Source organism: Choloepus didactylus, chromosome 2 (genome assembly GCF_015220235.1).
Source record: "Choloepus didactylus isolate mChoDid1 chromosome 2, mChoDid1.pri, whole genome shotgun sequence".
Lineage (NCBI taxonomy): Eukaryota > Metazoa > Chordata > Mammalia > Pilosa > Megalonychidae > Choloepus > Choloepus didactylus.
This window is the reverse complement of record NC_051308.1, coordinates 143154024-143181651: the sequence shown is the minus strand read 5'-3', so window position 1 is coordinate 143181651 and position 27628 is coordinate 143154024. Positions and strand designations below refer to the sequence as shown.

The 27628-nt window shown below is 35.1% G+C and overlaps 1 protein-coding gene across 1 annotated transcript in view; it reads left to right on the top strand.

Annotated features, from left to right (window-relative positions):
- SNX7 (sorting nexin 7) overlaps nt 1-27628 on the top strand; it is a 101715-nt gene that overhangs the window by 61058 nt on the left and 13029 nt on the right. Inside the window, exon 8 of the mRNA XM_037826566.1 lies at nt 13525-13677. Coding sequence (XP_037682494.1) covers nt 13525-13677 — 153 coding nt within the window. The remainder of the gene's footprint in view (nt 1-13524; nt 13678-27628) is intronic.

Below are 27628 nucleotides of genomic sequence, written 5' to 3'. Positions count from 1 at the left end.
ATTGATTGAATGGTTGATTTTTTTTTTCCCATAAAAGGAAGTAATAGAGAAAAGCAAACCAGTAATGATATTTTTAAGTAAGAAAACTGTATTTTTAAAGTAAGAATAGCTATCAACCTCAGATTGGATTGTTTTGCTCAAAATTTTGTGAGGTTGGCCTTTAGGGTTAGGTAAGGCACATTTTAAGTTGTGGTGTTTAAAAGTGTGAAGAAATAGTCCTTGGGAAACTGTAGAGAAATAAATATAATCCTTTACTAACATTTCTTTTTTCTAAAGTCATTCATTCAATCTACAAATATTTATCATATTCCCACACAATGTAAGCATTGGGGTTGCAATAGTTGAAAGACAAATATGACTCCTCATGGTAGAGCTTACATTCCAACAGGAAAGTACTTAGGTAAATAAATAAAATAATTGCTTGTTCTAATAATGTTAAAAAGGAAATGGACAAGGGGCTGAAATAGGGCTGAGATAGCAAAAAAAGAAGAACCTACTTCCTAAGTAAATGCTGTTTTGGAAGGAATATCTGAGGAATTGATACTTAAGCTGAAATCAAAAGAAAGACAAATAGCTGGAAAATTTAAGATAGGGAGAATAATTTTTCAGATATATCACCATTTATTTAGGTTTTCTTTGATATCTCTGAATAAGGTTTTTAATTTTTTTTCCAAAAAGGTCTTGTACATATTTTGTTAAATTTATTCCTAAGTACCTTACTTTTTTTGTTTTTATTATAAATTGTATATTTTAAAATTTTTACTTTCTTTTTTTTTGCTAAAATGTAGAAATGTAATTCATTTTTTCATATTTATCTTATGTCCAATAGTCTTCTAAATTATTTTCAGTTTTTCTGATTTGTAGATTCTGGGGATTTCTATGTAGAAAATCCTATCGTGAGTTCATAATGATAATTTTGTCTCATTTTTTCAATTATTATACCTTTTATTTCTTTTTCCATTTCTTATTCAGTTGGCTGAAAAATGCATTATGTTTCATGGTGATGGAGCATCCTTGTATCATTACTGATTGTAAAGTAAATGCTTTCAAGAGTTTTTTCCATTAGTAATGATATTTGTTATGGTTTATATGTATATACTTTTAATCAGCTTAAGACAGTTCTTATCTACTCTTATTTGATGACAGTTTGATGAATAAGTTTGTGTTGAAGTTCTGAATTTTTTTTATATCTACTCAGATAAGCGTATGATTTTTCTCTTTTATTCTCTTAATGCAGTAATTTACACTAACAGTTTTTCTAATTTTAACCAACCTTAGATCCCTGGAGTAAAACCAACCTGGCTATTGCTGAATTTGATTTAAGAATTTTTTTTAGGGCTTCTGTATCTACATTTCTGAATAAGAATGATTTGTAATTACCATTGTGTGTCTAGAAATGTCAGTTTTTTAATCAAGGTTATACTAGCCCCATGTTTTAATAAGGAAGTATTTCCTCTTTTCCTATACTGTAGATGAATTTGTGTGAGATTGTCATTATTTGTACCTTCAGTGTTTGGTAGCATCATCTGGGTCTACATTTTTTTTTTTACTAAGTTTTGTAACTGATGATTTGATTTCTTTAACAGACATAGGACAATTCAGGTCTTCTGCTTCCTGTTAAATTAATTGTGCAAAGTTATATTTTTCTCAGAATTTGCTCATTTTTTATCTTAATTATTCAAATGTGTTGCCATTAAGTTCTTGAAACCTAAGTACAAATATTTACTTAGTGCCAATATGTGCTAAGCATTATTGAAAGCATTGCAGATTCAGCACTGAATGAAACAACCAAAAACCTATACCTTCATGGGACTTATATTCTAATTGGGGAGGTGTACAGTAAAAAAGATTAAAATAAAATAAAATATGTGATATGTATGATAATTATAAAGGCTAAGAAGAAAAAAATGCAAGGGAAAGAAATAGGAAGTCATTGTTCTCTGTTCCTGTTTGCTAATGCTGCCGTTATACAAAACAACAAAAGTGAATTGGCTTTTATAAAGGGGGTTTATTTGTTTACAGAGTTACAGTCTTAAGGCCATAAAGTGTCCAAGGTAAGGCATCAACAGCAGGGTACCTTCACTGGAGAAAGGCCATTGGCATCTGGAGCACCTCTGTTAGCAGGGAAGGCATGTGGCTGGTGTCTGCTTGCTCCCAGGTTGTGTTTCAAAATGGCATTCTGCAAAATGTCTGTGTCAGCTTTCAATGGCTGCTTTCAAAAGGTCTCTCTCAGTTGCTCTCCAAATGTCACTCACAGCTGCTCTGAGTTCTTTCTGTTTGTCAGCTCCTCTATATGGCTCCAGTGATTTAATTCAGACCCACCCTGAATGGGTGGCACAGGTAACCCCTCCATGGAAATTATCCAATCAGAGGTCTCACCCACAGTTGATTGAGTCACGTCTCCAAGGAAACTACCCTATCCAAAAGTTGCAACCTAATCAAGACTAAATATATCTGCCCCCACAAGATTGCATCAAAGAACATGGCATTTTGGGGAACATAATACATCCAAACCAGCACATTCCACTCCCTGGACCCCAGAATGACATGATCTTTCAATATACAAAATGCATTCATCCCACCACAATATCACAAAAACTGAAATCATTTCAGTAACAATAGGTAAATACAAGATCTCATCAAAATCAGTTATAGGTGTGGTCTAGTCCTAAAGCAAAGTTCTCCTCTACCTGTGGACCTGTGAAACTTAGAACTAGTTATCTGCTTCCAGTATACAAAGGAGGGACAGTCGTAGAATAAACATTCCCATTGCCATAAGGAGAAACTGAAAGGAAAACATCGTTCACAGGACCAAAACAATTCCTAAAACCCGCAGGGCAAACTCCATTAGATTCTCTAATGCATTTATAATGATCTTTCATTCTTAATATTGTTTATTTTTGTCTTCTTTTTCTATTTGATCTATGCTTCTTGAGGTGTATCAATTTTATTAGAACTTTCAAATTCTTTCATTAATTTACGCTGTTTATTAATTCCTTTCTCTTTTGTATGTGGTTTATTCAATAATATTTTTCATAAATTCTTATTTTGCTTTCTTAAGTCATATTTTAAACCTTACATCCTTTTTAAAACAAAAGCATTTAAGAGATATCTTTCTCTCTATGTTTCTACTTAATGTATTTGATATTTTTATCATGCAATTTTAGACTTTCCCAAAGCTATGGGTTTTTGCAAATTATATATACGTGTTTTTTTTTTCTTTACAGATTCTAGTTTTATTACTGAATCTAGCTAAATTGCATGGTAGACAGAAAATATAAGTTGTCTGACAACTTCTTTTCTCTGGTTACATTTAAGATCTCTATATCTGCATCTTTGCTCTGTAATGTTTAAATGTGAGTTTCTCTTTTTGTAATCTGGTTTGAGATTTAGTAAGCTTCTTGAATTTGAGGACTGATGTGTTTTATTAGTTCTACAAAATTTCTGGTCATCATGTCATCAGATTCTGCATGTCACCTAATATTTCTGGCATTCTGGAATTCCGACATATGGCTTATTAGATGTTCTCACTGTGCTTCATGTGTCTTCACTTCTTTTTCGTGTATTCTTTGTTTCTTTCTAAGCTACATTGATAAGATTTTCATATCTATTTTCTAGTTACCTGATTCTGTCTTCAGTTCTGTCTTATTTACTATTAAATATGTCCATTGAGTTTTAAATTTCAGTATCTTCATTTATTTAATATTTATTGAACAATTGTTATCTACTTTTCTTTTGGAGATTATATTCCTTCTACATCAAATATTTTATTTCTAGATGTTCTATTTGGTTATTCTCCAGTGTACTTGGTTATTCTTCATAGTCTCTTGTCCCTACTCATGATTTTAGTACCTTCTTTTATTTCTTTAAATATATTTAATATATTTGTTTTATATTAAGGTTTCTCTTAATTCCAATAATGGAGTCTTTTTGATTCTGCTGTCTCTTATCCCAGCTGTTGCTCATAGTGTCTTGTTTCCTTGTGTATTTGTGAACTCATATTCCTCAGAAGTTTATCTGTAGGAATTCTTAGATTAGGCCTGGAATATTTTGTTTCTCTAGAGCACATTTGTCTTTTCTTTGAGGGAAAAGTCATTAGACCTCCATGGCTGGAATATAGGCTTCAGTATTGCCAGTCCAGCAACAGTTTAAAACAAATTCTTTGCTTGATATTTCTAAGTCTCCCATTGTGGATTTTCAGTGTGAATATGGATTGTAAAGGTATATGAGGACAGGCTTGTGATTCCATTTTCTCCTATGTACTCTGGAGAGATATCTTTTTTTTTTTTTTTTTTTTTCATATACTAAGTTAGAAATAGGCAGTTTTACTTGATGTGCCTTGGGGTGGAAGGGGAGCAAGTTTATTTCTAGTTCTCCCTTACCTGTATGTATAACCCTTTGGGTTCCAGCTCTTTGTAGGGAAGGTGTTCTATAAGACCTTAGAGTTTAAAAACCTAAAGTCATCAGGGTTTATGAAGTCCTCAAGGTGAAACCAGCATTCTTTATTTTCTTTTCAGATCCTGAATGCATTAAAAAAGTTTATTTCAATGATTTTATTTAGTAATTTTAGATTTGTGTATCTTGAGGGTTGGCTATGGTTCCTATTGCTCAAAACCAAAATTAAAAAAAAAAAAATGTTTTATGGCCTCAGGCCTCATTATGTTCTGCATGTAGATAATATTCCAGCTGTACTGATGATTCTGCAATATTTGTTGTTCTCATAACATTCCCTTCATTTGGAAAACTTTTCTTATTTATGACTTTGATTCCTTTTTAAAACCCTGTGGTTTACAAGTAATGGAAATAACTTGTATTGGAATAACAGATATTGGTGAAAAGCAGATCAGAATAGGTCAGCTCTACTGCTTTCTAACAGCAGAAACTAGACAGATTTCTCAACTTCTTTGAGTCTTATTCTTTTTCTTCTGTAAAATGGAAATAATATCTTCCCTCAAAGGGTTGTTGTTGGGATTAAATGTGATGATATATGTAAAGCTCACAGGGCATACTAGAAGGCACTAAATAAATATTAGCTATTCTTATTATTTACTTAGTTATGGTTAAATAAGGGCCTCTAAGTTATATCTAAAACCCTATGCACTTCATCTGTAATGCTTATTTACTGTCTTCCTGGAATTACAGTTGTTGGTTTATATCTCTATCTTTTCTACAATTTATAAACACCTGGCCTTGTTTTACCCATACATTACACATAGTACTAAATGGAATCAGAGTATGATTATGTGACTCCTCTCACTAAAAACCGAAAACCTTTCCCAAATCTACATTTATTTAAACTACAGGTTTAGTCCAAAAACTTCAACTCTATTATCCAATTTATGTGAAATTGTTTTATAATTTAAAAGATGTGAATTTGGATATATATATGGCTTCAATTAGGTTTTATTTAAGGTGCTATTTCAGTATTTCTAGGGGTCTTTTAGAAATTACTCCTGCATTCTTCATCAAAATATGAAATATATAATCAGTCACTTCATTTATCAACCATGCGTAAGTCAAGATTTGTTCAGTCTTTCTAAAATCTTAGTGTTTTGTTAGTGAAGAAATTATCCTTCCAATATTATGTTAGCTATTTATATGCTATTTATATGCTAGGGCCTCAGTCATGTTATTGGAGAGACTATACATTTTAATTGTGGTACCCACATGACCTCGCTTTTATACTTGTAAATAGGGACAATCACAGGGTGGGGTTAGGGGATGCTCACTTGCCACTAGTTTTAGATTACAAAACTAAGGATAATGGATGAAGGCCTAATGTTAAACAGGCAACTAGGGTGTGCCTTTGTCAGAGAGGCCAGTGAGATTCCCCCTAGACTGCTGTCTAGCAATGATAGCTCACAGTGATTGAAGGAAATTTGGATATCTTCTTATATAATCTGGCAGTTATTCCTGGAAAAACAGACTGTAGGGAAGCTACTTTCTCGGTCCATAATTTTTATAAATTATATTGGCTAAACTGTTGCAAATCGTAACAGTTAACTCCCCTAGAATTATCAGGCCAAAATAGATCAGTTATTAAATGTAAAGTTCAGTAGTTAAGCAGATTTGCTTCTGAGACATATTTTAATGTGGTGTATATGTCAAACATTTTTACTCAAAGAGTTAACTTTCTATAGCATAGGAAAGTTGAACATATATCTTAGTAGTCTGAGAGAAACCCATCAGTGGCCAATGCAAAATCAAAATTTCTTTAAGTTCTCCTATTTTTAAATATCTTATGAATTATGACTATTCCACAATATTTTCTCTAATCTTTGTAAAATATTTATGTCAAGATTATGCATGTTTATTCATGAATTTTGGCTATCTTTGAGGCTATGGTTGAGCATTGACATGGATATAGAAATCCCAATTTGAAAAACACACCTTAAAGCATTCTATGTTGGTCTCATCATGAAACTATATCAGGATTGGGGGCCTTTATGATGTTAAGTAAAGGTTTGCCTCCATAAAATGTGTGCCAAAAATTGAATGAGAAAGGAAAACAATTTATATAGCGGTACAGTGCCTACAAGGGTACTTTTGCATATAATAAGTGCTCAACAAATTGTAGAAAAAATTAATATGTTGTGTAAAATTTGATCTCTAGTAAACAAAAACTAACAAACATAAAAATGAAAAAAGCTTGAGGCCTAAAAGCATGTTTGGAAGTGTAGGAGGTCTCTGGATATTTCAAAACTTAACTGTAGTCTTGACTCCTGTTGGCTTCCAAAAATTGTAACTAAATCATTTCAGATGTTCACATATTAGTATACCCACACCCTGCAAGACTGTTTGGGACAATTGCTATCTGTATTATCACCGTTGCCTTCAAGGCATGGTCTTCTATCTCACTTCACTCTACCTGTTATTCTAGATAACTTTATCAGCAATATAGGCTTTTCTCCCAATGCCCACCTCTTAGTCAATTGCAAAACCCTACTGATTCTTGCCTCCCAGCATTCTGGTCTCCTTGTTTCAGTTCCCCTAGCATCAGGAATCTGATTATAACTCCTGTCCCCTCATCCCAAATCCTCTGCCTTAGATTCCTTCAATGACTCTACCTTGTCTTCTATGTAAATCCAAAGACACCAAGGGAGATCCCTTTAGGACCTGGCAATGACCTGCCTTTCTATTTTCATCTTTTGCTACTTCCCTGTTCTCACTCTAGATACAAACTATAAAGAAACACCTGCAATTCTCCAGAAACTCCAAAGTGAAGCTTCTGTGACTTTCAAGGTGGTGTTTGCTCTACATGAAATGCCTTTCACTTTTTCTTCTTTATCTGATTGTTTTTCTATTTCCCCCTTAGGCATGAATCCTTAAAGGCAAAGTCTGTTTCTTCACTATCCATTTTAAGTTCCTGACACAGGCTAGATGGATGTTGAGTGAATGCTGCTGGATGAGTGAGTGTGAAGGAACCAGGTGCTCCTTATTTTTGTTGATGATTATCGCGGTAGTCATAATTCAAGTTAACTGGTTTGCTTCTTTCCCCTCCTCCTTCCCTTATCTGTTTCTTCATAGCTCTGACTCTGTTATCTATCAAAAGGACAATACTGCCCTGGTCAAAAACCTTCAATGGCTCCCCATTTTCTGCAGATTCCATTGCATACTCATTATCATTTACACCCTCCCTTGAACAGTCTTCATTCAGCCCTTCCAGCTGCATTTCCCATGTTTCTCCTTTCTCACTCCAGACTTCAAACAGCCCTCAGTGTCCATTCTTTTTGTCACACTCTATAGTATTGAATCTCTGTTTATGCCACACCCTCAGGCAGGTGTTCCCTGGCCTCCATTACTACCTAGTGAGTTAACAGTTACCACTAATGGTCCATCCCAAATCCACTCCTACCCCACAATCAGAATTACTCTGCCATTCTGCACCTTTCTGTACCACTTTATTTTTTTCCTCTGTTATGACACATATCATATTCTGTTTTGAATTACAGGCATTGCTTTTTGTTTTATTTTTGCTTATCTATATATTAATAGATTGCAAATTCCTTGAAGATAGGAGCCAAATCACTTACACTTTTGAAAGGCACCAGTGAGCAAGCTCAGGGCCTGATGCTGTTCAGTCAGAAGGGAAAGAACATGTGCTCTGACCTTGGTTTGAATCCCTGCTATGCCACAAATAGCTGTGCGGCCTCCTTAATCTCTTTCTCCCACATCTTTTCCGGCTGTATAAGGAAGATACCAACTTTGTAAGATTTATATGCAGGTTAAATAAAATAACGTATGTAAAGTATACTGCTTGATATAGCAGCCCATGGTAGGAATGCAGTAAATGGTCACCATTATTACTGCTGTTACTGTTCTTAGAATATGTACCCACTGTTGGAGAAGCATATTGTTTTCTTTGCCTAAGTTCTTAGTATTAATGGTTTTCATTTAATTTTGTGGCTAATTTCTAGCTGAATACAACTGAAGCTAGAAATTACCCTTAGCCTTGCTATTAAATGTAAAGCTCTGTTTTCACCAACTTAAAATCTCTTGTTACTTATTCTGGTATTGCTGCTTTTTGCAAAAAAGTTTTCCTCCAACAAGGGGCCAAACTGTTCTATTTGTGGGGGAAATCACTAAAGCTTTAAATCCCTTTAAAGCTGGTCCTTTCCATGCTATTTTGTAACAGAGAATATGAATTGAATTTCCTACCTTTAAAGTTATTAAAACCTGCAATGTGGTGTTGGAGGGGAAACCAAAGCCCTACAGGAACTTCTTTGGCCTGGTACATTTCTAACTTATCTTATTCTCCCACTTGAATTAAGTTTTGTTGAGTGTACATGTTCCTATACAGACTAGACAACATGGTCAGAAGGCACAGTTCCTTTGTTCCAGTTTGTTAATGTTGCTGGAATGCAAAACACCAGAAATGGATTGGCTTTTATAAAAGGGGGTTTATTTGGTTACACAGTTACAGTCTTAAGGCCATAAAGCGTCCAAGGTAAGTCATCAACAATCGGGTACCTTCACTGGAGGATGGCCAATGACGTCCAGAAAACCTCTGTTAGCTGGGAAGGCACGTGGCTGGTGTCTGCTCCAAGTTCTGGTTTCAAAATGGCTTTCTCCCAGGACATTCCTCTCTAGGCTTCAGGTTCCTCAAAAATGTCACTCTTAGTTGCTCTTAGGGCGTTTGTCCTCTCTTAGCTTCTCTGAAGCAAAAGTCTGCTTTCAAAGGTCGTCTCAAAAATGTCTCTGTAAGCTGAAGCTCCTCTCTCAGTTCCAGTGCGTTCTTCAAAGTGTCCCTTTTGGCTGTAGCTCCTCTTCAGAGCTATACTGAGTTCCTTCTGTTTGTCAGCTAATTTATATGGCTCCAGTGATTTAATATAGACCCACCCTGAATGGGTGGGGTAACACCTCCATGGAAATTATGGAGTCAGAGTCATCACCCACAGTTGGGTGGGTCTTATCTCCACAGAAACGCTCAAATAATTACAGTCTAATTAACACTGATATATCTTCCCACACAAGATTATATCAAAGATAATGGTATTTTGGGGAACATAATACATTCAAATTAGCGTATCCTTGTAGCAAAGAACTTTCCTAAAATTGAAGTGTTTTAGTTTTCCAGCTGCTAAAACAAATACTGTGCCATAGTTTAGTTTAACAACAGGAATTTGTTGGCTCACTTTCAGAGGCTAGAAGCCTTGCATCCTCTCAGGGTGGGTATCCTCTGACTGGCCAGCAATCTTTGGGGTTCCTTGGCTTTTCTGTCACATGACAATGCATGTGGTACTGTCTTCTCCTTTCTCTTTCAGGTTCTGCTGACTTCCAGCTTTTGGCTGCTTCCTGTGTCCAGTTTCCTTGCTTATAAGCACTTCAGCCAGATTAGTTTGAGGCCCACTCTCATTCAGTTTGGGCACGCCTTAACTAATAATATCTTCAAAGGTCCTGTTTACAAATGGGTTCAGGACCAGAGGTTGGGACCTGAGCATGCCTTTTGTGGGCGACCTGGTTCAATCCCCAAACATGAAGTCAACTAAGAAGGACATCTAATGAAACTATATTTTTATAAATTAGTAGAAGAGATATGGTCCATATTATTCTTAATTTGAATTAGGTATTTAGCGCTTAAAGACAGTTAGAGATTTTTAGAATTGAAATTCTGAGAAGGTGATTCAGGTAGAGGAAAATACTTAATATCTCTTTTCTTCTTTTTCCAACTAAAATGCTGATGAGATCATCAGGGAAAAAAAAAAAAGAAACAACTTCATTATAGCCACGGAAAATGACAAGAATTGATCATACATATTTAAAGCATATGTATCATCTTCTACAATGATTTGAACAGATTAAGATATAGCCCTTAAAATTAACCTAAGACCTAGGGACCTTGGCAGAAGAATGACACATTTCCAAAGACAAAATACTGGGATAGCCATTCAGCTTCCATTTTACCAACTAATAATATTAACAGTGATTAGGATAATGGTGATGGTGGTGGTGGTGGTGGTGGTGGTGGTGGTGGAAGTGATGATGGTAATAGATGACATTTATAAGGCAAATTACCAGGCATTGTACAAATCAATTAATGTTCATTATCTCATGCATGCAACTTTCATTAAAACCCTATGAGATAGTAATAGCAAATGACGGAAGTGGGACTTAAACTGAGGTCAGTCAAAATAATGTCAGAAAAAGAAAAAGAAAAAAAAAAGAAACCAATATCAGTCTTCTTAATCATAATACCAGACTGATAAGTTACAAACCTTTCTATAGGTTAGAGTTGAGTACAGAGAAGAGGTCATACCACAAGACCTCTTCTCCAGAAACATAGTAGCTTTGGGCCAGGGCAGAACCACCAACCAATCTGATCACCACTTCCAAGGACTTTTGTGAAATAGATTTGTAAATAGAGAAAGGAAAATGCCTTTTTGTAAATTCCTTATGGCAGTGACACCAATTTAGGCTTCCTCTAGAGTGTGAGTAAGATAGAACATACATTTTAGATACTGTATTTCCTAAAACCAGTTTCAGGAGAGCCACTCTGTCAGTAATCCCATTCAAGTCCATACAAGTTTTAGGCTGTTAAAGCCTCGACAAAAGAAGATGCACACTGTTCTCAGTGTGGTTTCAAGTGGCGTATGTACCTCTTGGTCCTAGATGCAGGAAAGACATTTTGCTAATATTCTCCATCCGGCTATGCAAATGAATGACTCTATCCCAGGGAAAAGTGAGAATCTCTGGTTGGCCCCTGAGCTTTTCCAGCAGGCCCAGAACCTGCTTGAGTTTGACCTTTCAACAACCTTACTCTCAGCTCATCCCCTAGTATCCACAGCCTGCCATTAATAGTTCTTATGTAATGTCTCATTAGACATGTTCTCTAAGGCCTAGAAAAATAATTACCCCAAAGAGTGCATATAGCCACAGAGTAATAAATGGCCTCACTGAGATATTTCTACCCTAAAAAAATCAAACAAATAATCAAGAAAGTAGTGGAAAAAAACATGAAAGTCAACCTTACCACTAAAATAAGTCTCCACAGGTAATAGAGGATTTATATAATACCAAATATCTATTCCCAGGGAATAAAAGCAGATATAGCTACAGTGAAATAAGAAAAGAGAAGTGAAATTCCACAGGAAAAAAAAAAAAAAAGTAATAATTCAAATGCACATTGGAAGCAAAATACAATATTTTGTTGATTCTGAGACACATATTTTCACACTTCAGTGTCTCTGAAATAGAAATTAATCTTAAATGATGTGGTTTTACAGATACTTTCAGTCAAGCAAAAGGGTGATGTAAAATGCCCCCTCTTAAACATGAGAGAGATGGTGACATTTCTGCTCAGATCCTCCTAGTTTCAGCTCTCATTCGGTAAAACGCATGGACTCCTTGGCTCAGTAACATTTGTTCACTCACTGTTTCTCTGACCTCAGCTCCCAGGATTTACCCACCTTTTCACTCTGCACAGCCATATTGGTCTTGCTCTTATTTGTATAAGTCAGGCATGCTTCCACCTCCAGGCCATTGCCCTTGCTGTTTCCTCTGTCAGAAATGCTTTTCCTATTGAAAATCCCAGGGCTCACTCTCATGTCTCTTCCCAATAATTATTCAAATGAGGCTTTCTCATTTAGGCTCTCCCTAGTCACCTTATCCGAAGTTGCAGCATCTTAACACTCCCTGCCCACCGTTCTGCTTCATTCTTCTCCTTAGCACTTATCACCATCTGTTTTAGTTTGCTAAAGCTGACGAAAGGCAGTGTACCAGAAACGGGTTGGCTTTTAACAATGGGAATTTACTACCTTACAAGTTTTAGTTCTGAGCCTATGAAAATGTCCTAATTCTTAAGGCATCAGCAGCACTGCTCTCTTCTGAAAGGCTGACCAGCTACCAGCGATCCTCGGCTTCTCTGTCACATGGCAAGGCACACGGTGACGTCCGCAGGTCTCTCCCTTCTCTGCTGGGTTTTGTTGCTTCCAGCTTCTGGCTTCAGTGGCTTCCTGTGTGCTTTCTGTGTGTCATCTCTCAGCTTCTCCAGGGGATTTTTCTGTGTCTTCTCTCTGTCTTTTATCCTCTTATAAAGGACTCCAGTAAGAGGATTAAAACACATACCTCAACTGAAATAACCTAATTAAAAGTCCCACCCACATAGGTCTACATCCACAGCAATGGAATAAAAGAACATGATTTTTGGGGGAGTACATAACAGCTTCAAACCATCACACCAACTGACATACTTTTTATTTTACTTATTAATCTTGTTTTTGGTGTCTCTCTTATCAATATAGTATCAGTTCTGATAAAGACAGGGATTTTTGTCTGTTTTCTTCGCTACTGAATCTTCAGGTCCTAGAGGCCTGGTATAGAGTAAACACTTAATAAATATTTGCTGAATATGTGAATAAAAGAATCCATCAGTGGATTGCATGTTCAAACGTTGGAGGGTAAGGTGAGGAGGCGGTATCAATATCACACTAAGTTTGTCTAAGGGAGCCTGGTCGAGGCCTCTGGTGCCTTAAGATATGAATCTGCCTCCATTACCAGCTATCTTAGTGAAATTTGGCACGCTAATCCCCAGGGCCTTCAGGTGGGACTACAAAATCTATATGGATGTTATAACGTGTCAGTTAATTGAGCTTTAGGCTGGAATAAAAATTGAAAAATGAGGACCAAGAATGGGAAGTCAAGATGAATGAAACCATACCTTTCAACATAAATGTTATCACCATAAATGGTAATGTAAATGAGAATGTTAATGCAAAAGAATTTTGAGATAACTTGTGGTTCAGTTCTCTTTGTTTTATAAATAGTGAAACTGAAACCCAGGGTTTGAGAGACTTAACCAAGTTCAAGATCTAATCAGGGACAGACCTTGGAACTCTGTTCAATATCCATCCCTGACTGAATCCAGTGTTCTTTTTACTTTAACTAGTATACATGCTTAACACAGCTGACTTTTCACAAAAAGTTATTCATTAACTGTTTTGCTGTGTTTTTCAGCTTAGAGTCTATGAATTTACCTAGAGACAAGAATACATAGAGCAATTCATCTCTCTTTGTGTCCTAATTCAGCTTACAGAAGAGATTGGAAAACTTGAAGATAAAGTGGAATGTGCTAATAATGCCCTGAAAGCAGATTGGGAAAGATGGAAACAAAATATGCAAAATGATATCAAATCAGCATTTACAGATATGGCTGAGGAGAATATCCACTATTATGAACAGGTAATTACTGATATTTGATAGTGTTTCATTTTTAAAGTTGTTTTCTCTCTTACTTTCTATCTCTCCTATGTTGAATGAGTCTATGAAGGACCTAAGTGTCACATTTGAAAGCTTCATTGGCAGCTCAGTGCCTTCACTCAGGAGTAATCCTAAACCCACCAACTGAAACAAATGTGTTTTTCTGGAAGGATGATGGATTTTCCTTGTTACACAACATGCCCCATGTGCCTAATTTGAGCCGAGCTTGATGTTAGGAAGAATTATGGTACCATTTTGTTTTCTTTAGCTTTATTTGTTTCCCTGTTAGGTTTCCTATTTTGGAGGGCTTTGCAATTCTCTTGTAGTACTTTTAATTCTTCGCAAGCACTTTATAATGCTTCCTAATGATTCTCCCATCTTCCTTCTTATTCCTCTCCCTTATATTTTAATGGTAAGGTTTGCAAAGGGAGGAAAGGAACAGAGGTTTGAATGAGAAGAAAACCAGTTCCTGACCTGCACCCTGTCCTCCCAGCCTTCTGTAACTATTCAAAAACTCATCAGCAGTGGAGCATGATATTCCATTAGCAAAAGAGTGACAACATGTTTTTTTAGTTTAGAAAAGAGCCAGGTCATCATTTTGCTTTTCAAATGATTATTTTTTCATTTTTTACAACTAACAATTCCTCAAAAAGTTAACTTTTTAAAATGAATTTTATAATATTTTATCATTTTTTCTACCCAGCATATTTCTAACCATACTTTTTCTAGCAGGTATATTTTAAACATAAATCTTTAACCATGTCTCTTTCTGAATTAATGAATATATGAAATTAGTCCATAGAGAAAGTGATTTTTTGCTTTATAGACTACAGCACTGTTTTAGCTTCCTAGGGTGCTCAAGCAAATACCATGAAATGGGTCAGGTTAAACAATGGGAATTTATTTGCTAATGTTTCTGAGGCTGAAAGTTCAAATCAAGGCATCATCAAGGAGATGCCTTTTTTTCCTGAAGACAAAAACTAGCTGGCTGCGGTGATCCTTGGTCCTTAGTTTGTAACATGGCAAGGCACATGGTGGTATCTCCTGTTCTCTCTCTTGTTTCTCGGGTTCCACTGATGTTCACCTTCTTGGTTCTTGAGACTTTCTCTCTCTGTCTGAATTTCTCTCTGCTTATAAAGGACTCCAGTAATAGGATTAAGACCTATCCTGATTGGAAGCAACCTCATCAAAATTTTGTTTACAATGGGTTCACACTCACAGAGATAGAGTAAATTTAAGAACATGTTTTTCTGGAGAACATAGCTCCAAACCACTACAAGTGCCTATCAGTTTAAAGATACTTTAAACTAATATATTGTATATTTTGAAAAATAAACTAATTGATATTGATATTTTCATTCAATAAGTGTTAATTGAGCCCCTATTATCACTGCTAAAGACTGTGACAGGTACTGTAGAGACTTCTGTATGCAAGGCAAACACAGTCACCTTCGCACATAGTTACAGTCTGGAGAGGTAAACAGCCAATTTAAACAAACGATCATAATTAAATACCATAAGATCCATCACAGGGAGACATTGCAGGGGCATCTAACCTAATCTGGAGGGAATGAAGAAAGTTCCACAGAGTATGTGTTTAAACTGAGACCTGAATGGTGAACGGGAGGTAGCCAGAAAGATTTGAGAAAGAGAGTTCCACACAGAGACAACACATATGCAGAAGCCTCGAGGCAAAAGAGAACATGACATGGTCAAATAACTGAGGTTCATTTGGGAAGATGGAGGGGTGAAAGTAGTGTTAAGTTGAAAGATGAGGCTGAGGAAGGCCTTATAAGTCAATTATTTTGTCTTTCATTTTAAGGGAAGTGGGAGCCATTGAAGAGTTTTAGGCAGGGAAGTGACAATGTCAAGCTTGGCTTTCAGAAAGAGCACTCTGGCTATACCTGGGTTAGAGTGGAGCAAAACTGGAGGTGGCCAGACTAGTTAGGAGGCTGTTACAGCAACAAAAGTGGAGATGTAGACTGGCCTAGGGGTTTTATGGTAGTGGACTGACTCACTGGTAGGCAGATTCAAGTGATTTTTTTAGAGGGTGGAAGTAGCAAAGACAATTTCTGTCCTTAAATTTTTTATTCTGCATTAACAGCCTTAAGTAAATTCAAGTATGTAAAAGGAATTTCTCATAAATCACATATTTTGAAATGATTTAAAATGTATCTATTGAGTAAGGCACATTTATGGCCATAAGCCTTTATTATAGCAGTTGCTTAAGCCATTACAAAAGTGGGGCAGTAAGGAGACATTGATAATAGAACCAAGTTAACCACTTACTTGTTTAAATCCACAGAGGTAACTACTTCTCCTTTACAAAAATCTGTCCACACTTTTATTACAGGTTTGTTGTGACAATCAACTGAGATATTTTATAAGAAAATGCCTTGAAAATTATATTATGCAATTACTTATAAGTGAATATGATTATAAAACATAAGTGTAGGGCATAAAACTCACATGAAAAATACATCTAATATATTTTCCTTTAAATTACAAGATCGGGAATTTTTTTTTTAAATTAGACTTTTATTTTTTAAGGGAAAATATTCATAGCAATTCCATAACTCTTAACTAAAATGTTTGGGTTTTGTCATTTTCATAGATTGAATTCAGTTTACAAAAAATACTGTTTTCTTAAAAAGTTAAATTAACAGAACTCTGCTCATTGCAAATTTTGTTCTTCACAGCAATTTGCATAAAATTTGTCATGTTTTTAACTCTTTCCCCCATTGAATTATATTTCTAAATGTTACTAAAAATGTATCAAATGCACCGCATCTTGGATGTGTAAATTTGGAGAAATCATTGGGTTTCTTTATTATAACTTCAAAAACCCCCTACAGCTCCAGTTATTTATTGTTTTTTTTTCCTGTGTGAATAACTTTTAACTGATTTGGTGTATCAGTCCAGTAAAGCATAATCAGAAAGTTGGAGTCCTTAATAATCAAGGCTTCTTAATTAGCACACAGGCTGTGAGGCCTGAAATAGCAACCATCTTCTGTTATCTATTAACTTCAGAATATCTCTGACATACAGGGAACTGAAATGTTTCCCAGTCATTCCCTTCCATTTTTAATTTAATCATATTCATAGGGAAATATTTTTTTCATCAATATTTGCATAGATAAATCCTCAAAGGGGTCTGTTCTTTGTGTGATAGATGAAATGGGTATAAACATTGGCCTTTGGATTTACTTGCTCTAAGTGAAATGGTCACAGCCTATTTATAACTTAAAATTTAAATATCAAAGTGACAGAGGAAAATCAGATTATAAGTGAGGTATGGGTCTGTATTAGTCTCCGATTATAGTTATATTGAAATGTTGTATTTAGATGTATGAAATTTACTTGGAAACAGTTGACTCCTCATATAAAACAGTTTTCATGCCTCAAAATAAATTTTGAATAGCTAAAATGATGTTATTCCCATTTTTTCCTACATGAGCAATAATTAAGAATAAATTTGTTGAGTATTCTTTTAAAAATGATGAAACCAAAAATTCAACTGAACATGGATGAATAATTTCAAAGTATACTGGTACCCAACTAACCAAAGGAAATTATTTCTTGCTAATGTTAAGGGAAGGTAAGACAATAAAATGTTACACATCAGATTAAGCACATAGATGTTTTCTAATTATTCCCTAGTAGCTACAAAACACTATCTATTTTTATTGTTGTTGTTGATGATGATAATGATGGTAGTGAGGAAGACTTGAGAGAAAGAAGATTCTTGGCAGGTGTTGTTGGTTGGATGATGGCCCTCCCATCGTGAAATGGGAATGACATCATTTTAGCTATTCAAAAGATATGTTCAAGTCCTAACCCCTGGCCCTATGAATGTGACCTTGTTTAGAAATCAGGTCTTCAAAGATGAAGCCAAACTGGGTTAGGGTAGACTCTAACCCAATGTGACTGGTGTCCTTAAAAGAAGAGGGAAATTTGGACACAGAGACAGACAAATATAGGGGAAGAATGCCATGTGATGACAGAGGCAGAGATTGGATTGCTGTAGCTGCAAACCAAGGAGAACCAAGAATTGACAACCACCACCAGAAACTGGAAGAGATGAGAAAGGATCGTTCCGTAGAGTCTTCAGGGCTCTGCTGACACCTGGATTTGAGACTTCTAACCTCCAGAGCTATGAGACAGTACATTTCTATTGTTTTAAGCCAACCAGTTTGTGGGATTTTGTTAGGGTTGCCCTAGAAACTAATGCAGTAAGTATTATGAATTGAAAGAGTATTCTCTTTTAAAAGCTTAATGTTAATCTCATAATCTTAATTTTCTCCAAATAAAGCAATTTGTAGTTATTGAATATAAAGAAATGTAAGTTAAGTGCATATAGTACTTACAGGAATACTCTGCATCGTTTATTTTAGAATTATTAGTAGATGCATGCAAGCTCTTATTTCATAGCCTTATTTTTGGGTTCTATAATTAATACATATTCACTGAAAACAAACAAAACAACAACAAAAACCAAGTACACTAATGTATAAAGAAGAAGTAAAGAATACCAGTAGAAACACTCCTTAGAAAGTGGTACATTTAAATACAGTTACAGAAAAATAACTTACTATTTTAAGATCAGAATATTAATTATTTAATTTTGGCACAGCTTTTACTGTGTGTCAACATGAAATCATATGTGGATACATATTTATTTTGTGTCATGATTATAGTGAATATATATTATTTTGAGTTTCAGATTTTTAATTTGTTTTACATACATTGCCATATAGTGAGATAATTTTTGATAATACAACCTGTTAATATACTTTTATTAGTTTAGATAATTGCTAATAATTGAGCATTTATTTTATTTGTTAATTTTCTCTTTTAAGGAATAACACTAAAAATAATTATGAACACTAGCTTTTTAAAAAATTTCTTTATAAGAATTGTAAGAAACATCCAGTTCAGAGGTCACTGCATTTCAAATGTTCTGTCTCACTTAAGAATATCAATTGCCTCATGGAATATTCATTCATTTAAGTTTCTATTATCATCAAACCCCTGTGCTAAGCACTATGGGGGATCCAAAATCAAACTTAAGTCTTGCCATTACGAAGTTACAGTCCATTAGGAGAGAATAATATGTATAGTTTTCTTTTCACATAATATAGCTTTACAACATATTAATTTAAAAAATAGAGTATTTAAAATAGTTTTATTTACTTGAATTAAAATGAACACACTTAATAGAACAGACTTCTATCAGCACTGGATAACAAAAAACATGTATTTACATGGAAATCTAGTAAGCAGAAAAACAGTTGTACTGAAAGACATTTTCTGGAAGATAAATGAGGAAAAAAAAACCTTACAGGGGAGTACACCTAGCCAAATGAACAGCACAGATAATACTTTCTTAAAATCCAAATCCAGCTATTTATGGCCCATTTAAAAACTATACAATTTTTTTTTTTAAAGATATCACAGTAGTATTTCCACAAACAAAATAATGGATGAGCATTGAGTATCCAGTAAATTCTTCAAATGTAGTTTCAGTTATTTTGGAATTTATTCTTTGTTATGCTGGGGAAAGAAGTAAAATAGATCCTAATGAAAGGATTGTTTGCTTTACATTCAGTGTTTTGCTGCATACTTTGGAACATTTTGTAAATTTTTTGAATATTTACTAGAAAATACTCTGGTCCAAGCTAAGACAGCTCCCAAACATTCTGACTGTAAGAGGTTAATCTATATTGATAATGATTATAAAAATTCCACTCAAGGAAAATCTGAGGGTGACATTTAGATATGTCAGAAATTTCATTATTTTAAAAGGCGAGAATCAGGTAAGTTATTGACATTGTGCTCATCTGTATGAATGTAAAAGGAGAAAAGAGAGGTATAGCCTCCATAAATTTAATTCTTACTAACAAAGAAGATGTTAGGTTATGTAACATGAAAGAAACTTAGGGAGAGAGTACGGGGAGGTAAAAGAAAGGGAAAGAAACTTTGAGCCTTCTCAGTCATGTTCCCTAGAATTTAATATAATACCAAGGACACAGATTCTAAAAGAGAATATAACTAGAAAGGAATGATCAATTCTAAAAAGTTAAAAGAGTGAATAAGCTAAAGAGTCAGATATCCTTGCACCAGTGGTCAATGGACTATACATGGCAAAGGTATATAAAGACAGGGAAATAGCCAAGGCTGAATGTAGAAGAAACAGGAAGGACAGAAAGTCAAGAAGTAAGTCTTTTGAAATAAAAAAAAGAATAGAAAAAAAGTGAATGATTTCCAAATAGTACCAGAGTCAAATGCAAGTGGGTATGAGAAGCTCTTTTGGAAGCAAAAAAGTTAGGAATAAATAAGCCATAATAAAATAAATCCCCAATCAAAATCATGCAATGGATACCAAGAAAACAGAACTACCTCACTTCTATGTCACACCAGTTTTCTCCATTAAGGAGAATGGTAGTATAAGTTGAAAGGTTTAGGCAAATGCAAATAAGAGGTAACTAAAATCCAGTATATTTTAAGATATAAAATATACTTTGTGACAAAAAGGAAAGGTTGTGTGTATTCTTTTTTTTTTCCCAATGAGCAATGCAAAAGCCCTTTCCTTACCAATTCCTAAGTAGCACTTACATAGCCACCAGTTGAAGCCCTTAATTTTAAACTGACTCATGTATGGAACATTGGCAGACTTCTCACCCAGGAGAAATGCAGCCCATGTTTCTTTTCTAAGTGATTACTAAAATTAGCTCCAGGGAAGGTTTTTCAGGATACTGGAAGAATAATAAGTGTTTCCAAAAAAGTTAATCTCTGTAATTTCAGATACCATTTGCAGTCACCTAATACTGCTCAACTCTTTGTGAACAGCCTGTCTTAAGAGAAGAGGATGGAAGTGGTAGAGGATTTACCGTGAGAGTTTAATATAATTTTGAACCTAAAGAATGACAGTTAATTTTCGAGCTTTCTTTAAGAATGTTGGGACAAAGGCATAGTATTTGATCTATAATTGAATAGATCGCTATTATTTCTAGGCTACATTTCCTGCAAAGCAAACATGCCAGTATGGAAGGCTTAAGATGGTTAGAAATTTACTCAGGCTAACCATTTAACACCAGTTAAATTTTCTGATGCATTACATCCCTGTGCTTACACTATCTACTTTCTTATTCACTGGTAGGCACTCACCAGAAGCCCAAATATCTAGATTAGGAACTTCAGGCTACATTGCACCATTTTTAAATGCATCATTACATTGATTTAGGGATGGTAATTGTAGGGGATTGAATTGCGTCCCCCATAAAAACATGTTCAAGTCCTAAACCCTAGTCCTTTAGATGTAAACCCGTTTGTAAATAGGACCTTTGAAGATGTTGTTATTATTATAAGAGGAGAACTCATTTGTGAATATGATCTTAAAAGTCCTATTTAGGTGAGGTGAAACTGAATCAAGGTGGGTCTTAATCCACATGGCTACAAGCAAAGGAAATTGGACATAGAAGTAGAAACCAGAAGTTAGGAGAAGCCAGAGAATTTAGGCAGACCTCCATGTGTCAGGGGCAGAGATGCAAGCTAGGGAACCCCAAGGATTCCTGGCAAGACAGCAGCAGAACACTAGACTCCGGGAGAAAGCGTGGCCTGTCCAGACTTTGGTGTAGGACTTTTAGCCTCCAAAAGTGAAAGATAATACATTCCATTTGGTTAAGCCAACGAGTTTGTGGTATTTGTCATAGCAGCCCTGGTAAACTAATACAGTCATCTTCATCAAATAGGAAAACACTGAGTTTCAACTCCTTAATACTGTTAAGTGACAATCCATTGAATATGTAGGAACTTCGCCCCTGGTATTTGTAATCAAGAGACCAGCACTATTGATTATTTAATGATTAACTGTGTCCTTCTTTATTGTCATCTATACCATGGAAATCATTTTTTTATGTACAACTTCTTACTACTTCAAATCAAACATAAACGGCCTATAATAACAATGGTCAGAGCAAGGGAGACAGAGATGGAATAACCTTGTATGATTCCTGTACTTTGTATTCTCACTGTCTACTGAGAGGCTTCACCATAAATTGTGGACCAAATTCATCAGTGGAAACCTGCTTGGACTTTTTCTGGGAGGTTATTGTGGTTATCTGTTACTGGTTGATTGGGGTGGGGTGGGGCATCTTTGGAGATGATCCACCCCAGAGGCCAGGGAACTGCCTTCTTGGCAGATTGCACCAGGAATCTTGGATAAGTAAAGAAGCCAGAATTATAAGCTGAACTCAGTGAATCTGCATGGAAGTTTATTACCTATAAAAAATTATAATTAATTTTTTAAATTGATTACTGTGAATGTCAGAGGACATAGTTCTTTAGGTGTCTAATCGTATATTCAGGGACATAATTGATTTCACAATCATTTACTTCCTGTTGATTTTACTTTTACTATCATTGAGTATGGCACTTGATAGCCAAGTGACATCTATCTGCATTACACTGTTTCACTCTGTTGAAGAAGGTTGCCATTTCATCTTAGCATATTAAAATTTCTAAGAATTTCTTTTAGGAAAGAGACCTTTTCACCTTTGTTCCAGTTTGCTAAAGCTGCTAGAAATGGATTGGCTTGTACAATGGGGGTTTATTAAAAATTTTAGTTCTGAGGCCATGAAAATGTCCCAATTAGGGCAGCAACAGGACAGGCCTGTGGCATCTAAGGTTCCTCTGTCACATGGGAAGGCTCATGGCTGGAGTCTCCTATTCCTCTCCCAGGTTTACCTTCTGGTTTTTGTGGCTTTCTTCAAAATGTCTCTGGGCTTCTGTCTTAGCTCCTGTGGGTCCTTCCCTGTTTCTCCTGGAGACAAACTCTGGATTACATAGCTTCTCTCCAAAATGTCTCTCTCAGCTTCTCTGGGCTCTCTCTCTCTCTCTCTCTGTGAGCTCTCTTAAAGAACTCCAATAAAGGATTAAGACCCACCTTGAATGAGCAGGATCACCTCTCCATGGAGACAACCTAATCAAAGCTCCCACCCACAACAGGTCTACCCCCACAAGAGTAGATTAAAAGAACATGGCTTTTCTGGGGTACATAATAGATTCAAACCGGCACAACCTTGTTTAACCACTTGTGTCTCAGATTGATTTGGTCACAGAAGCCATTTATGGACTAAATATCTGAAATGTTCTCTAGAACATACTTAGCAAAATGATAGAAACGTAAACCTTCTAAGACTCACTAGAGCCTTTACTGTAACACTACCTGAAAGTAGCCATGAGCTCTCGACAAAGTAAATTTCAATTCCACATAGCTGATAAGACTTCTGTTTTATAGCCAACTACCTTTTATATTTACACTTGATATGATACAGTTTTTCAGTGATATACTCCCCTAATTGTCCTCTATTGTCTTAGGTTGCCAGGGCTGCTGTAATAAAGTACCACAAACTAGTTGGCTTAAACAACAGAAATTAATGTGGCACAATTCTGGAGGCTAGGACTGAACCAGGGTGTCAGTAAGAGCGTGCTTCCTCTAAAGTCTGGCAGTGGCCATCCACAATGTGCCTTGGCTTGTGGTGTGACTCAGTCGCTGCCTGCATCACATGGCCGTCTGTCTCTGTGTCCAAATTTCCTCTCTTACAAGAGCACCAGTCATATTGGATTAGGGTCTTCCCTAACCCTGTTTTTCCATTTTAACTGGTAATGTCTTCAAACCTCCTATTTAAAAATAAATTCATATTCATGGGGATTAATACTTAAACATGACTTTTTAGGGAAGACAGTTTGATCCATAAGATCTATGTTGATGACAAGATCCTGCTCTCATATAAATATACCTTTAACTAAATTCTTTCTAAGGAAATCTTTATAGTCAAACCAAAGTTATTTTGCCTAAGATGATCTTCAGCAGTTTGACTGATAATGAACTTTTAGTAGGTCAACTCACTTAATTTAGTAGGTCTTGATTTAAGTGGCCACATTGGAATTTGCTTTTTTTAAAATTTAAATTTTAAAAAAATCATATTAAAGTCCTGTTATATTAGAAGGCACTTCTCAATAAAACAAAAATTGGAACAAAATTATTATCTCTCTTCTTCACTGGCAATCTGAAATATCAATCCTGATGATGTATTTTGGGAGTAACATGAACAAACTAAAATATAGTCAAATAGGTTTATCAGGATAGAGAATGGTCTTTGAAATACATCTTCATCAAAAGAATTGGAGAAAAGAAGATAACCTTTTCAGGTATTTGGAGGGCAGACAGTCATAGAATAGGAGTACATATTTTATTGTTGCTTCAGAGGACATCTCTAGAACCAACTCCAGGAAATTGTATGATTTGAACTCATAACAAAGTATTTCTGATATATTAAAATTTTTCCAAATTATAATAAATTGCCTTGCAAAGAAACAAATTCCCTGCCATTGGAAATTTTTGATCAAATGTTGAAAAATATTAATCAATTCTATCTAAAATAGGGTTTCCCAGTGCATTCTGTAGGAAAGTAGTTTTTTGTAATGTTCATGGATTTTAGTCTTTAAAAAAAATATTCTGTGGCCAAATAAGTTTGGATTAAATAAAGCTAAGTAGGTTTATTTCATAAAGAAGTTCTCAGATCCTTTTATGTGCTTCTGTGGTTTGTGAATCTAAAGACAGAATATGCATAATTTCCTTGATGTTCTAGTTTGCCAGTGCTGCAGAATACAAAACACCAGAGATGGATTGGCTTTTATAAAAAGGAGGTTTATTTGGCTACATAGTTACAGTCCCAAGGCCACAAAGCATCCAAGGTAACACCTCAGCAATCGGGTACCTTCACCAGAGGATGGCCAATGGCGTCCGGAAAACCTCTGCTGGCTAGGAAGGCAGCTGGCGTCTGCTCCAAAGCTCTGGCCTCAAAATGGCTTTCTCCTAGGACGTTCCTCTCTAGCAAGCTTGCTCCTCTTCAACACATCACTCACAGCTGCACTCACTGAGTTCCCTCTCTCTGAGTCAGCTCATTTATATGGCTCCACTGATCAAGGCCCACCCCAAATGGGCGGGGCCACACCTCCATGGGAACATCTCATCAAAATCATCACCCACAGGTGGGTGGGGCACATTCCAAGCAAATCTAACCAGCACCGAAACATCTGCCCCACAAGACCACAAAGATAATGGCATCTGGGGGACACAATACATTCAAACCGGCACACTTGACTAGAGCATCTTTTCTTTAGCATTTTATCTTGCGGGATTCACATTCTAAGGAACAAAATTTGAGAAACTTTGATTATTTTGGTCACTTGAGTAATTCTACTTTGCATTAACCAGTTCATAAGTTGTTTATTACAGGTCCACAAGTACATTCAGATATTGGAAGTAATCAATTAGAATTTTCTATAGTAGTTAGACATTGCCACTACATCCAAGTAGGTGAGTAGTAGACTTGTCTTGTGGAATAAGTTACAGCCCAATTCAGGTATTGTCCACTTTTTGTTGTAATTCACATTTGGTATGAACTTCAAAGTAGTTATACTCAGTAGGACACTTAATGATCCTTAGCAGATTGAAGGGAAAAAAAAAATTGTTCTTTGCCACAGATAGTTTAAGAGGCACTGCTCTAAAATTCCTTCTTTTTTTCTAAGGGTCTGTTCATCTCTTACACCAGCATATATAGTGCCCTTACTTGTCTGAAGGCTTAAAATCTATCTACTATGTAAATATTGTATAGGTATATAAAACAATCAATGCTAGGATTAAGTTTAAGTGTAGTGGGTTGTGATTTTTATTTACTTTTAAAGAAACAAAATGAAGTGTTTGTCATTTTTACAGTTCTGAAATATTGGGTACTTACTATTCTCTTGCTTAATTAAGTAATGCTTTCTATTCTGAATTAAATATTTAAAAGCCATAGCTACAGCTTATGTTTCCACATAACTATGGACATTTTTTTATGTCTCAGTTAAATCTTAAAGAACGATTATTGTTGTTTTGTTGTTTTGTAGTTTTTTATTTTCTTAAATCTTCTATTATTAAAAATGTTCTCCATGATTCCACTTACAAGATAACTAATATAAACAAATTTGTAGAGACAAAAGTAGACTGGAGGTTACTAGCGACTGGGGGAAGAGGGGAATGGAGAGTTACTGCTTAATGGGTACTGAGTTTCTTCTGTTCATGATGATAAAAATTTTGTCAATAGATAGTGGTAATGGTAGCACAATATCATGAGTGTAATTTTTACCTCTGAATTGTACACTTGAGTCATTAAAGTGGTAAATTTGATGTCATATATTTTACCACCATAAAAAATTCTCCCCAATTCTATAATATAAGTATTTCTCAATTATCTATGCAAATGGAGTTGAACATAGAGGTGAAATGGACAATATCATAGGATAGACAGTCTGTGCCTATTCCCATCTGTATTAGGGTTCTCCAGAGAAACAGAAAATTATATATATATATATATATATATATTTTGGAGTTTTTTAATAGGAATTGCCTCATGTGACCATGGAAATTGGTAAGTCCAAACTCTGTAGGACAATTTTCCACAAATTGGAAACTCCAATGAAGGTGAAGTTGAATTCCCTGGAGAAGCTGGCTTCTCCTACTTGGCTGAAGTAGAGGCCAGAAGTCTTTGTTCTGACTTCTGAAATCCTCAGTTCTAGTTTTAAGATTTCCAGATGATTGTGTGAGAAGGCGCCCTTCATTGCTTAGGGCAATTTCCTTTGTTGATTGTAGATGCAGTTAGCTATAGATATAATTAACTGACTATAGATGTAAATCCATCTACAAAATACCTCATGGTAAAATGCAGGCTAGTGTTTGCTTTAACCAAACAATTGGACATCATAACCCAGCCAAGATGACACATGAAATTAACCTTCACACTATCCTTTAGATTGGATACATTTTTCTGTAGTTAAATCAGTCAGGAATTTGAAAAGAAGGAAATTACATATTACAATAAAATAATTTCAAAAAATATTTAATTTCTGAACCAAGGACATTCTACTTATATTGCTTTGTAAATGACAAACTATATACTATGGTCCAATATAATAGATCTTGAAAAGAAAAGGAAGAGGTTTTTACACACACACTGCATGATATGATATCTAGAAGAGAGGAGGTTAATTTACTAATGAAAAAATTACAGTTGGATATCATAAGAGAATTAAATTAGAAAACATGTGAATTGGTTTTTAAAAATGTTCTTCAAAAATCATAATTGTGCTTTGATCATTTTTCAGTAATCCAAAGGTAAATGTCCTCTTCTTTATAGCTTACTGTACTTGCAACATATCCTTAAACAAAAACCAAGATGCTTGACGTTTGAAATGCCTAGTACTAAGCTGGACAAACCTCATGTAATTGACTTATGATAAGTTAAAAGCAATGACAATATGGCATAGAAAAAAAAGTATGAATTGAAGGGATATTAATTCAAATTTTGGCCCCTGTATTGACTTCTCCCATAAAGATTTACAATGTATTAAACCTTTTTAAGTCCAAATTTCCCATGTGTAAAATTGAGAGAAATGGAATAAATTTTCTTTAAAGCTCCTTTTTTCTTTAACAGATCTTGAGTTAGAGTTTATAACTGCAAGAATAATAAAAATATGGACCACAAGATGGCGTTTGCAGCTGAGTCCTTTTGCATTAACTCTATCTGTGCTGCAGTCATTTAAGTATTTGCAGTATTACAAGTACAAATTCAAAACTTACATTCTTGAGAGATAAGCAAAAGTAATTTTTGGGAAAGTAATATGCAAATCCTGGTATTTTAAAGTTATTAACATTTCTAAAATTATAAATTGGCAGATGATTTTCAGAAGCTGAGCTAGACTTTTCCAAAAATGAAATTTAATGAATAACTTTTGAGAAGTTGCTTTCCCATTGTAATGTCAACTTTACTTTTCTTTTGGTATTTATTACATTTTGCAATATGCAATATGCAGCTCCCAGAAGTTTTCA